This window comes from Lissotriton vulgaris, chromosome 11 (genome assembly GCF_964263255.1).
Source record: "Lissotriton vulgaris chromosome 11, aLisVul1.2, whole genome shotgun sequence".
In the NCBI taxonomy this organism is placed as follows: Eukaryota; Metazoa; Chordata; class Amphibia; order Caudata; family Salamandridae; genus Lissotriton; species Lissotriton vulgaris.
Genome location: NC_141699.1, coordinates 217856742 through 217869569, shown reverse-complemented (window position 1 = coordinate 217869569; position 12828 = coordinate 217856742). Strand labels below are relative to the sequence as shown.

The following is a 12828-nucleotide window of genomic DNA, read 5'->3' as shown; positions in this document are numbered from 1 at the left end:
AAGTAAATGGTATATTTTGCACCTCCATTCTCAGTGAATTTGGTCATCCACCTATCCACCTCCATTCTTCCTACTCTCCATCCACCTTTCCTCATTTCATGCACCTATCCATCCTTCTCTACCCCCATTTAATGATCCTTCTTAAATCTATTCGTTTCTCAATCCATCCACCCATCTCTCCAGCAATCTCTCTTCCTTCGTTCTATTCATCCATCCACCCATCTTTCTCCTGGTCGGAACTCCCAGTCCATCCATCTTTCTCTTCTTCCATTCTTTGCTCCACCCTTCTCTCTCTTTCTTCCTTTTGTGTTGCCCTGTTGCATTTGTTCCCCTAATCCACAGTTTCATCATACTATCCTCTTGCAGTGCTATTTATGATGGCCTTCCATCAAAGTCACTGATGTCATAAACAACATGTGAAAGGTTTTTATCTTACACACTACCCAGAGGCACCCTGCCCACTTACTAAAGTGTGGGAAGGAGGGTTATGCCACCCTACTGAGTTAATGCACCTCTGCTAGGTCCTGTATGGAAACAGGCCTATATATCAGCATCTGGCATAAAACTGTAGTTATTAAGGGCACCCAATACCTAATCACTCTTCCTTGTTTACTAAATAGATAACACATTCATACCAGAGGTTCTCACGTGTTGTAATGGACAAACATGTGAAACAATCTCTTAACTAGAGATAGAAAAAACATAGACTGCAAAGAGCCAGTTACCTCCTCGGCCTGGGCAGCACAGCTGAAAACCTGTCAAGTAATGAATGTGCAGGTATCTGCCCCCCTACCCTCTGATCTAGGTCCCTGGCATTGTGATTGGGGATAAGCTAATATTGTTTGAAATGCCACACTTGATAACACCTCTTGGTGGTTACCAACTTTTTGATTTAATTCAGCGTTTGTCTGATTTCTTTATAGATCAGCCCTATTGTCAAATCTGAGGCAGTGGTTGTGAAACTACTGAAAGGAAGATGGATCAAAGATCCCAGCCTCACTGTCGATAATACTGCAAAGTTGCTCTACCAGTCTTTACCTTTCTGTTCCTCTTAGCTTAAGCTTTCCCATTTATCTACCTATATAATTATCATATGAAATCTCTTTATTGATTTATGACTACAACTTCACAATTGCTTTACTAACCTTCTGGCTTTCTCAAAATTGCTTGGAAATGCACCATTTGCCCACTCTTTTTTAAAAAACTTTTTCGGGGAAAGAAACCCCCCTCCCCGGAACCCAACTTTTGACGGTCGGACTCGATCGCCACCCGCGACGGGACTTATCACAAACCTTTTTGGCCTCATCACTTTCAAATGTCACCAGCCGTCACTGGAGCTAAGCACTACATATATAAGATAGTGTTGATACATGCAGTTGGGTAACTCAGGGTGGGACAGAGATGGGAGCTTCCTAAACCATGCAACATATTAGAATAGTACTGCATGGCCTGTATTATGAAAAGGTTGTATTGCATGTTTTTTGTCATCCCAGGAACCACAAAACCGATAAAATAGTGACAGCTTTTCACAGGCCACTGGAAAATTGGTATGCTTTTTCCAGAGATACTTGCCTTTGAAAATAAATACAAAACCGACTCATACATTTAATTTGTATAAAATGATTGGTCTTTGCATGAATTTGAAGGTAAACAGACCCAATAGCCTTGGGCTTTACCTTGATACGGTGTCCTATGCACAATCTCAGAAATCGTCGACTAGGACTCTGCTCTACTAATAATCATATATAGTTTATCTAGCTTAATTTCCTTCCACTTACCAGAGTTGAGATTTCGCTATGTGTACTACGACACCTCTGCCTATCCCCTAAGGGTTTGGACTGCAGTAGGTAACTCTCCCTTCCAAATGGCTATTTCCTGCCCTGTACACGTTTTAAGCTGAGTAATATCTCATACTTGTGACAAAGAGAAACAAGTTCACCTCCTGGGACACTTCAAAAGCCCCTGGTACTGCCCAGCCATTTTGTGGATGCCTAGAACCTAAGCCACATTCAATTGAGTCACTGCAGCAATAGAGCTTCAGGGACATAGTGCAGCATCATAGGCAGGGCAGAGAGGCTTTAAAATATATAAGTTAAATTCAGCTTGATTTACAAGGGCTTTTGATAGCATAAGACTGTTTCAAGACTCTTAAGCGCTGTTAGACCTGGCACCTTGGCGTGAGTCTCCCTTCCACTTTTTGCTGATGTGCCTCCGATGTTTTGCTGGTTTTCCGATACTCAGGGCACTGCGCCACGGCTGATCCGTGCCGCAGTGCAAGTGCTCCCTACTGTAAAACTGTATGTGCGATTGGTATCCATGATTGGTGCATTGGATCTACTGTCAGTCCCTAGTAAAGCGCACTAGAGAGTGCCGGGGCTTGTAGATGCCAATACTGCTGGTGGGCCTGCAGCGCTGGTTGCGCCACCCACCGAAGCAGCCGTAAAGATGTGTCTGGGAACTGCGACCGCAGAACCCGCGTGCGGTCCCGTACTGTCACGCCAGCTGGGCAAGTGCCCCCACTTGCCAGCATCGACCCTTCCCTTGACTACATGTTAGTCACCCCTATGGTAGGCCTGCGGGCAGGGTGCATTGTAGGTGCAAGGTAGGACAGGCCCTGATGTGTGTGGCCTGTCCTAGTAGTGACTTACAACCGAGACCGTATTTCACTATTGAAGGCTACCTGCTCCAGTAGGCCAGACTGAGCTGCTGGAATTGTTACACCATATAATTCCCGCAGGCTCAAGGACCATGGTAGCGAGTCATGTTTAGTATGCCTGAACTCAGGATGATGAGATATTTCTTGTAGTCAAGTTTATTTTAGTATCCTGGGTTTGCAAATGCTACTTTTAGAAAGTTAGCATTTGCTTGCCTAACCATTTCAGTCCGCCTCTGCTGGTATGGGTATCTGACTGTCTGGGATGTGTGAGTGACAGGGCTGGAGGGATGACAGGTGGTGAATGCGCAGATTACACCTTAGTGGGAGGTAGGAGTGCCTCTTGACTCGAACTGTCACTGTGCTCGGCCACCACAATGCTGGCTCCACCCTCCTGGGGAGCGGCGGATGACTCTGCCGGCACCTGGCCCAGGAAGGGCGAGGCCCCCATCAACAAGGTACTCTGGCCACCCCTGTCCGGACAATGCTGGCTCCACCTCCTGTGGGGCGTCTGATGCGCCTGCCCCTCACACTGAAAGCAGAAGCCGGGGTACACCCGCCGGGGTACTCCAGAACTGAGAGTGGCTATGCAAAGGCCCCCCTGGCCTGCGAGAACAAAAGAATTGGCCTATAAAAGAAGGAGCCCGGCTCCTTGAAAGTTAGATCCGGTTTGGACCACAGAAGGACTCTGCCCGACGAGAAGGACCGTGAGAGACAAGGAAGGGTGCTGACTCTTGCCTGTGTCTGGTGCCTTGCTGCTGAAGGAGAGACAGGAGAAAAAGACTACGAGAAGACTTTTGCTTTACTTTGTGCCAAACTCTGCTGAAGAGATCTCCAAGGGCTTGCAACTGAACTTGCCCCCTGACCAGCGTCCCAGGACCAGTGGACGCTAACCCCCTTGGAAGGAAGCGACTGCGGGTGCTGACCATCGCCGCAGTATCGACAGAGGAATCTCCTCTAAGGCATCGACGTCCTCCCGACCACCGTGACCGGGGCCCAAAGCAACAGCGAGAGCAAAGTAAGGACCAGCCGCCGCTGGCCCGAACACCGTGACCGCAACTGCACCGGGAGCCCGAGAGCAAAGTGAAGGAGGACCCGTCCGGTCCAAGCTCTCGAGGTGACTGCATAGCGAGCAGTCACTCACCTGCAAAGACGGGCAGTTGCCCTACGAGAATCCGCAACGTCGGTAGCCTGCCCGACAGCCAGCTGTGAGCCACAGCCGCACTGACATTTGGCTGGGTACGTCCTGCACTTGGGGACCGTACTGCCACTTGTCACCACCGCACAACCGCCGCCTCCAGGGTCGGAGCGGACGACGAGGAGAGGACCCTGCCGCCACAGAACACCGCTGCCCCGGATGACCAGTGACCTGCTCGGCTGAAGAGCCGCAACGACCAGCGATCCCGGGAAGGCAACGCGACGTGGGACAGATCCCCTGGAAGCCGCCGGCTCCACAAAGAACTTTGGGTAACACCGGCCTACGGGCCTCAAGAGAACTGCATAAGAACTGTGGTGACCCGAATCAAGTAATCTGCAACCGTTTTCGCAAAGTATATTGACTGTATTCACAAACCTGCTTAAAATCTATATAAAGATATATATTTTTACAGAATACAGTCTGGTCTCGTTGTGTGGTGGGTTGGTTGTAAAGGTGTACTATTGCAAGTGTTTAACCTATATGCCCCAAAGATTAGCCTGCGACTGCTTAAGCCACACTACCTAGAGGGTAAGCAGAGGTTGTCTGGAAGGTAACCCTCAGCCCTGACGAGGAAGAGGAGAGTCCCTGCATGTCGCTAGTGTTGCACTGCGCCAACTAGAGACTCCCCCTTCCTACATTGGACGCAGCGGTGAGGATTTTCGAATTTACACTTGCGATATCTATACCTGAGCTTCCGACCACTACACAAGGATTACGGTCCAGTTGCTTAGCCACAGACTTTGCTTTTTAAATTTTGCTGAAAGAAGATTCCGAGTGCAGAAGCCATGCCGGGCACAAAGAGCCTGGATGGAGCAGAGTCCACGACCTCCGAGGTGTTGGAGGTGGAGTGGGACGCCGCAAAGCTGGATAAATACACCAGAGTTGAACTGAAGTTTTTCTGTAGGAAACTCAAAGTTCCGCACGCTGGCTGCAAAAACAAGCCGGAGCTCTACAAGGCCCTGAAAGCCTGGGTGGAGTCCAGAAAGACCCCGGAAGAGCAAGACGTCCTCGCCGAGCAGAATGCAACGACGGAGCAGAATGCACTTGGGGATCTGATCGATCTCGAGAGGCAAGACAGCGAGCACAGCTTTGGTAAAGGCCTGTCGCCAGAGGAGCTGGCGGACAGGAAGGAAACTCGGAATCACGAAAGAAAGTTGGCAGAATTGAAAATCCAGCTGGAGCTTGAAACCAAAAGAATGGCGCTGGAAGAGCGAAAGCACCAGATGGATTATGAAGTGAAAATGAGGGAGATAAGTCTCAAGGAGAGAGACTTGGATCGTCCTCCCTCTGGTGGCAGCACATCGCCAGTGCAGGTAGAGTCAAGAGTGCACATCCCGAAGGACGTAGTTAAGGAGTTCTTTAAGGGGGATGACATAGGACAGTGGTTTAGGGCATACGAGGTAGCCATGTCCTCCCACCGGGTCCCTGACAAGGATTGGGGAGCGGGGTTGTGGGGAAGGTTCCTTAGCGAAGGGAGAGATACCTTGCTAGATTTGCCCGTTGAGAATCAGAGATCCTATGCCCACATGAAAGAAGCTTTAATGAACAGGTACGGGCTTACCCCTGAAATGTATAGACAAAAGTTTAGGGGATGTACTAAGCGGCCTGGGAATACGTATGTGGAGTATGTGACTTACTTTTGCAGAGCGCTGGATGGTTGGGTGAAAGGTAACAAAGTTAATGATTTTCAAGGTCTCTTTGATTTAATTGCATGGGAGCACTTGTCTGATCACTGTTTTCCTGAGTTACGCCAACACCTGATCGATAGCAAGCTGTCCAACCTGAGGAAGCTTGCTGAGGAGGCGGACCGCTGGCTCAGCACCAGGGTCCACAAGGGTCCCGTGGGAGATTCCGCCAAGAGTGGGCAGGGTCCCCAGCAGAAGAGTGGGGGGGACAAGGGGGGAAAACAGAAAGGGTTCCAAAAAGGCCCCCAAAGTAGTTCCCAAGGGAATCCGCAGCAGGGTTCTCAGCCTCCCCCACCCCCGAAGCAGAATGGGGCCCCGACAGGTAAACCTGTTCCAAAGGGGCCCTTCAATTGTTTCAAATGTGGCGAGCCTGGGCACATATCCAGTGACCCCAGGTGTCGCCTATTTGGAAACCCGCACCCACTGGTGCTCCGCCCCGACAGGTGACTAGCGTTCACCTAGGAGAAGAAATGATGGTCCCGGGGGGTGGAGATCCCGTTCACATGACCCTGGTCTCGTTAGGAGACAGCGAGATGATCCCTACGAACTACCTGCCCTCTAACACTAAAAAATATGGGCAGGTGGTGATCATCAATGGTAAGGAAGCCGAGGCTCTTAGAGACACAGGAGCCAGTGTGACTGCAGTGAGGCAGCACCTGGTGTCTCAGGAGCAGGTTGTACCCCATGCCTACTGTAGGGTTATCAACGCTGATAATTCTGAGAGTCAGTGTCCGATGGCTCAAGTTCCCTTCGAGTGGGGGGGGGGTCTCTGGTACTCTGCAGGTCTGTGTGAGAAAAACCATGCCTGTTGACTGTTTGTTAGGGAACGACTTGGAGCACTCCCCTTGGGAAAAGGTGGAGAAGACGACGCACCTGCGGATGGTGGGTCTGCCTGACTGGGCGTGCATGACCACCCGGTCGATGGCAGCCAGTAAGGGTGATCGAGAGGTCCTGGGGCCTGATGGAGAGGCCCAGGAACCGGCCTTAGGGAGAAGGCGCCGGGGCGCGGGAAACCGGCCCCTGAAGTTCCTACGGTCCAGGAGGAAGCAGACCTTGAGGGGGATGCCCTGGAGCCTACAGGGGAACAGATCGCCGAACTGGGGGACCTGCCTGAGCTGACCCATTGGCAGCAAGAAGGAGGACCCTCCAGGGAGGAATTCTGCAAGGAGCAGAAAGAATGCCCTTCTCTCGTGGGTATGCGGCAGCAGGCTGCAGACCAGGCCAATGGTGTTCAGGCCAAAACACATTACGTGTACTGGGAGAACGACCTCCTGTATTCGGAGCCTAAGGCTGCTGAACCTGGGTCAGCCCGTGTGCTGGTGGTACCCCAGAAATTCAGAGCCTTCCTACTGGGTCTGGCTCATGATGTGCCTTTAGCAGGACATTTGGGGATGGACAAGACCTATGACAGGCTTGTCACCCACTTTTACTGGCCCCAGATGCATAAAAGTTCAGATGCTTATTGCAGAACCTGTCCAACTTGCCAGGCAAGTGGGAAGACGGGAGGGAAGAACAAGGCTCCCCTCCAACCCTTCCCTGTGGTCGGTACGCCATTCCAGCGAGTGGGTATTGACATCGTTGGGCCTCTGGACCCCAAGACAGCCATGGGCAACCGGTTCATCCTGGTCTTGGTGGACCATGCCACCCGGTACCCTGAAGCCATCCCTCTGAGGACAGTGACGGCTCCCGTGGTGGGGCGTGCACTGATGGGAATTTTCTCACGAGTAGGATTCCCTCTAGAGGTGGTGAGCGACAGGGGGACCAATTTCATATCGAAATATATGAAGTCCCTTTGGCAGGAGTGTGGCGTAACGTACAAGTTCACCACACCCTACCATCCCCAAGGTAACGGGTTGGTTGAAAGATTCAACCGAACCCTGAAAGGCATGATCATGGGCCTGGAAGGTCCGATGAGGCGTAAGTGGGACGTCCTCTTACCATGCCTGCTTTTTGCATATCGCGAGGTACCACAGAAGTCCCTAGGGTTCAGCCCCTTTGAACTGCTGTACGGACACCCCGTGAGAGGACCACTGAGTTTGGTAAAGGAAGGCTGGGAGCAATCTCCCAGGAAACCTCCCCAGAATGTATATAGCTACATGCTGGCCTTCAGAAACCAAACCAGACGCTTCAGACAACTTGCCGAGGCAAATCTGGAAGCGAGCCAGGAGGAAATGAAGCGGTGGTACGATCAGAATGCCACTCTGGTCGAACTTCAGCCTGGACAGGAGGTGTATGTCTTGGCCCCAGTGGAGCCCTGTGCCCTTCAGGATAAGTGGACAGGACCATTTGAGGTTGTGGAGCGCAAGAGCCCCGTGACATACTTGGTGGACATGAAGACGCCCAGGAACCCTCTGCGGGTCCTACATGTCAACCGCCTCAAGCCCCACTTGCGAAGGTCCGAAGTGGGCATGCTGTTGGCAACCGATGACGGAATGGAGGAGGAGTCGGAGCCTCTTCCTGACCTCTTGGTGGCCTGTGAGAAGGATGGGTCAGTGGATGGAGTTAACCTCTCACCCACCCTGACCGCCGAACAACAGGAGGACTGCCGCCAGTTGCTGGGGCAGTTTCCAGACCTGTTCTCCCTGGTTCCGAGTGTCACAGATTGGTGCGTCCATGATGTGGACACTGGAGACAGCTTACCTGTGAAGCATAAGGCTTACAGGGTAACTGACAGGGTACGGGCCTGCATCAAGGAGGAGGTCTCCAAGATGCTTGCCCTCGGGGTGGTTGAGTCTTCCAGCAGTCCTTGGTCCAGCCCCGTGGTCTTGGTGCCGAAGGCTGCTGCGCCGGGAGCCACACCCGAACTCCGGTTCTGTGTGGACTACAGAGGGCTCAATTCAGTCACGAAGACTGACGCGCACCCCATCCCCAGAGCTGATGAGCTCATTGATCGGCTAGGGGCTGCCCGGTTTCTCAGCACGTTTGATTTGACGTCTGGGTACTGGCAGATCGCCTTGACCGAAGGGGCAAAGGAGAGGTCGGCATTCTCAACACCAGATGGGCATTTCCAGTTCCGGGTTATGCCATTTGGGATGAAGAATGCCCCTGCCACCTTTCAGAGATTGGTCAACCAGGTGTTGGCTGGACTGGACGAGTTCAGTGCCGCCTACCTGGATGACATCGCAGTGTTCAGCGGTACCTGGCCCGAACACCTGCGACACCTCTGGGAAGTGTTGATGGCCCTGCGCAGAGCAGGCCTCACAATCAAGGCAAGCAAGTGCCAGATTGGGCAGGGTTCCGTGGTGTACTTGGGACACCAGGTTGGGAGTGGCAAGGTAGCCCCCTTGCAGCCCAAAATCGAGACCATCCTGGCTTGGGAACCCCCCAAGACCCAGACTGCAGTGAGAGCCTTCCTGGGGCTCACTGGGTATTACAGGAGGTTTGTCAAGGGCTATGGCACGATCGTGACCCCCTTGACAGAGCTGACTTCGAAGAAGCAGCCCAGGAATGTGATTTGGACTGACGCCTGTCAGAAGGCTTTCGACACCCTGAAGACTGCCATGTGCACGGCGCCCGTGCTCCTGGCCCCCGATTTCTCCAAGGAGTTCATTGTGCAAACAGACGCTCCAGAGCATGGTGTAGGGGCTGTTCTTTCACAGATGACTGAGGAGGGCTTTGACCAACCCGTAGCCTTCATAAGTAGGAGGTTACTTCCACGGGAAAGTAGGTGGAGTGCAATAGAGCGTGAAGCATTTGCTGTGGTCTGGGCACTGAAGAAGCTAAGACCCTACTTGTTTGGGTCTCACTTCCGAGTTCAGACGGACCACAGGCCCCTCAGATGGTTGATGCAAATGAGGGGTGAGAACCCGAAACTGTTGAGGTGGTCCATTTCTCTACAGAGTATGGACTTTACGGTGGAACACCGCCCTGGCACCGATCACGCCAACGCTGACGGTCTGTCCAGATTTTTCCGCCTTAGTGATGTGGAACTCCCTGGGGAAGGGTAGTTCCCCCCACATTTCAGCTGGAGGGGACACATGTTAGACCTGGCACCTTGGCGTGAGTCTCCCTTCCACTTTTTGCTGATGTGCCTCCGATGTTTTGCTGGTTTTCCGATACTCAGGGCACTGCGCCACGGCTGATCCGTGCCGCAGTGCAAGTGCTCCCTACTGTAAAACTGTATGTGCGATTGGTATCCATGATTGGTGCATTGGATCTACTGTCAGTCCCTAGTAAAGCGCACTAGAGAGTGCCGCGGCTTGTAGATGCCAATACTGCTGGTGGGCCTGCAGCGCTGGTTGCGCCACCCACCGAAGCAGCCGTAAAGATGTGTCTGGGAACTGCGACCGCAGAACCCGCGTGCGGTCCCGTACTGTCACGCCAGCTGGGCAAGTGCCCCCACTTGCCAGCATCGACCCTTCCCTTGACTACATGTTAGTCACCCCTATGGTAGGCCTGCGGGCAGGGTGCATTGTAGGTGCAAGGTAGGACAGGCCCTGATGTGTGTGGCCTGTCCTAGTAGTGACTTACAACCGAGACCGTATTTCACTATTGAAGGCTACCTGCTCCAGTAGGCCAGACTGAGCTGCTGGAATTGTTACACCATATAATTCCCGCAGGCTCAAGGAGCATGGTAGCGAGTCATGTTTAGTATGCCTGAACTCAGGATGATGAGATATTTCTTGTAGTCAAGTTTATTTTAGTATCCTGGGTTTGCAAATGCTACTTTTAGAAAGTTAGCATTTGCTTGCCTAACCATTTCAGTCCGCCTCTGCTGGTATGGGTATCTGACTGTCTGGGATGTGTGAGTGACAGGGCTGGAGGGATGACAGGTGGTGAATGCGCAGATTACACCTTAGTGGGAGGTAGGAGTGCCTCTTGACTCGAACTGTCACTGTGCTCGGCCACCACAATGCTGGCTCCACCCTCCTGGGGAGCGGCGGATGACTCTGCCGGCACCTGGCCCAGGAAGGGCGAGGCCCCCATCAACAAGGTACTCTGGCCACCCCTGTCCGGACAATGCTGGCTCCACCTCCTGTGGGGCGTCTGATGCGCCTGCCCCTCACACTGAAAGCAGAAGCCGGGGTACACCCGCCGGGGTACTCCAGAACTGAGAGTGGCTATGCAAAGGCCCCCCTGGCCTGCGAGAACAAAAGAATTGGCCTATAAAAGAAGGAGCCCGGCTCCTTGAAAGTTAGATCCGGTTTGGGCCACAGAAGGACTCTGCCCGACGAGAAGGACCGTGAGAGACAAGGAAGGGTGCTGACTCTTGCCTGTGTCTGGTGCCTTGCTGCTGAAGGAGAGACAGGAGAAAAAGACTACGAGAAGAATTTTGCTTTACTTTGTGCCAAACTCTGCTGAAGAGATCTCCAAGGGCTTGCAACTGAACTTGCCCCCTGACCAGCGTCCCAGGACCAGTGGACGCTAACCCCCTTGGAAGGAAGCGACTGCGGGTGCTGACCATCGCCGCAGTATCGACAGAGGAATCTCCTCTAAGACATCGACGTCCTCCCGACCACCGTGACCGGGGCCCAAAGCAACAGCGAGAGCAAAGTAAGGACCAGCCGCCGCTGGCCCGAACACCGTGACCGCAACTGCACCGGGAGCCCGAGAGCAAAGTGAAGGAGGACCCGTCCGGTCCAAGCTCTCGAGGTGACTGCATAGCGAGCAGTCACTCACCTGCAAAGACGGGCAGTTGCCCTACGAGAATCCGCAACGTCGGTAGCCTGCCCGACAGCCAGCTGTGAGCCACAGCCGCACTGACATTTGGCTGGGTACGTCCTGCACTTGGGGACCGTACTGCCACTTGTCACCACCGCACAACCGCCGCCTCCAGGGTCGGAGCGGACGACGAGGAGAGGACCCTGCCGCCACAGAACACCGCTGCCCCGGATGACCAGTGACCTGCTCGGCTGAAGAGCCGCAACGACCAGCGATCCCGGGAAGGCAACGCGACGTGGGACAGATCCCCTGGAAGCCGCCGGCTCCACAAAGAACTTTGGGTAACACCGGCCTACGGGCCTCAAGAGAACTGCATAAGAACTGTGGTGACCCGAATCAAGTAATCTGCAACCGTTTTCGCAAAGTATATTGACTGTATTCACAAACCTGCTTAAAATCTATATAAAGATATATATTTTTACAGAATACAGTCTGGTCTCGTTGTGTGGTGGGTTGGTTGTAAAGGTGTACTATTGCAAGTGTTTAACCTATATGCCCCAAAGATTAGCCTGCGACTGCTTAAGCCACACTACCTAGAGGGTAAGCAGAGGTTGTCTGGAAGGTAACCCTCAGCCCTGACGAGGAAGAGGAGAGTCCCTGCATGTCGCTAGTGTTGCACTGCGCCAACTAGAGACTCCCCCTTCCTACAAGCGCTATCTCAGACCCATTGTACGTACCCAGAAAAGGAGACCATTCTTCCCCAGCAAGCACACTGCATTGAGGTAGAAGATGCTGCTGCCAAGTTCAGTTTAAGAGCTGAATCCTAATCAACAGGATTAGCTTCTAAAAATAGCCTGCCCAATTTATGTATATTTAAACTAGTCATATTTAAAGCAAATATCAAAAACCTTGTTGCAGAGTCCGTAAATCTGTTGTTCTTTTAGTCTTGTAATTGATTATTCCACAATTCTCATTTTATTGGAGAATTTGGTATGTGTGCTTTGCAAAGCATTGCTGACTCAATTTCTTTGGTCTTGTGTTTATCCAGTGGTTGTGACAGTCCTGGGGCTCCTGATATTCCCCTTCAGCTTGGACTCACCGTTCGCAATGGAGGCGTGCGGCTCCACCTGGGCTTACAACAGTGGCCAGTGCAAGCTGGGCTGGGGCTTCATGATGGCCATCATCACCGTAATGCTCTCCTGCTTCCTGCCCATCATTGGGCGCTACAATTTAAACGAAATCAAGACGGAGATCATTCGCTCCAGTATTCAAGAAAGCATCCTGGCAGCTGAGCGATGCGGACTGAATTATTCCTCAGGAGGATGTTAGGTGAAATCATCTCCAGAAAGATCATCATTTTGCACTGAATAGCCATTGCCATGCTGAGATTCTTCTTGAGCACTGAAAAAACTGGGTAAATGGATTGGGCACGTTTTTCTTTCATTGCAGAGAAATCAGTTATATTCTTCCCATTCTCTCACTCCATCTCTTCACTACTGTGATTCAGGGTCATGTACAGACCTTTATTCTTCCATGGCCCATGATAAAGCTAAACAAATATGACATTATACCACTGCTGTCTTTATGCTATGAAGTGTGATATGAAGCATGTATGAAACCTCTGAAAGCAGGCACACAGCTAGGCCTAGATGTTCTTAGATTTTGAGTCGGGGTTGCATAACCTTTTTGGC

At 52.2% G+C, this 12828-nt stretch overlaps 1 protein-coding gene across 1 annotated transcript in view; it reads left to right on the top strand.

Annotated features, from left to right (window-relative positions):
• LOC147679548 (LHFPL tetraspan subfamily member 7 protein-like) overlaps positions 1 to 12597 on the top strand; it is a 156126-nt gene extending 143529 nt beyond the window's left edge. Inside the window, exon 5 of the mRNA XM_086943133.1 lies at positions 12186 to 12597. Within this exon, the coding sequence (XP_086799259.1) occupies positions 12186 to 12466 (281 nt within the window). The 3' untranslated portion in view covers positions 12467 to 12597. The remainder of the gene's footprint in view (positions 1 to 12185) is intronic.
• Positions 12598 to 12828: the final 231 nt, after the last annotated feature.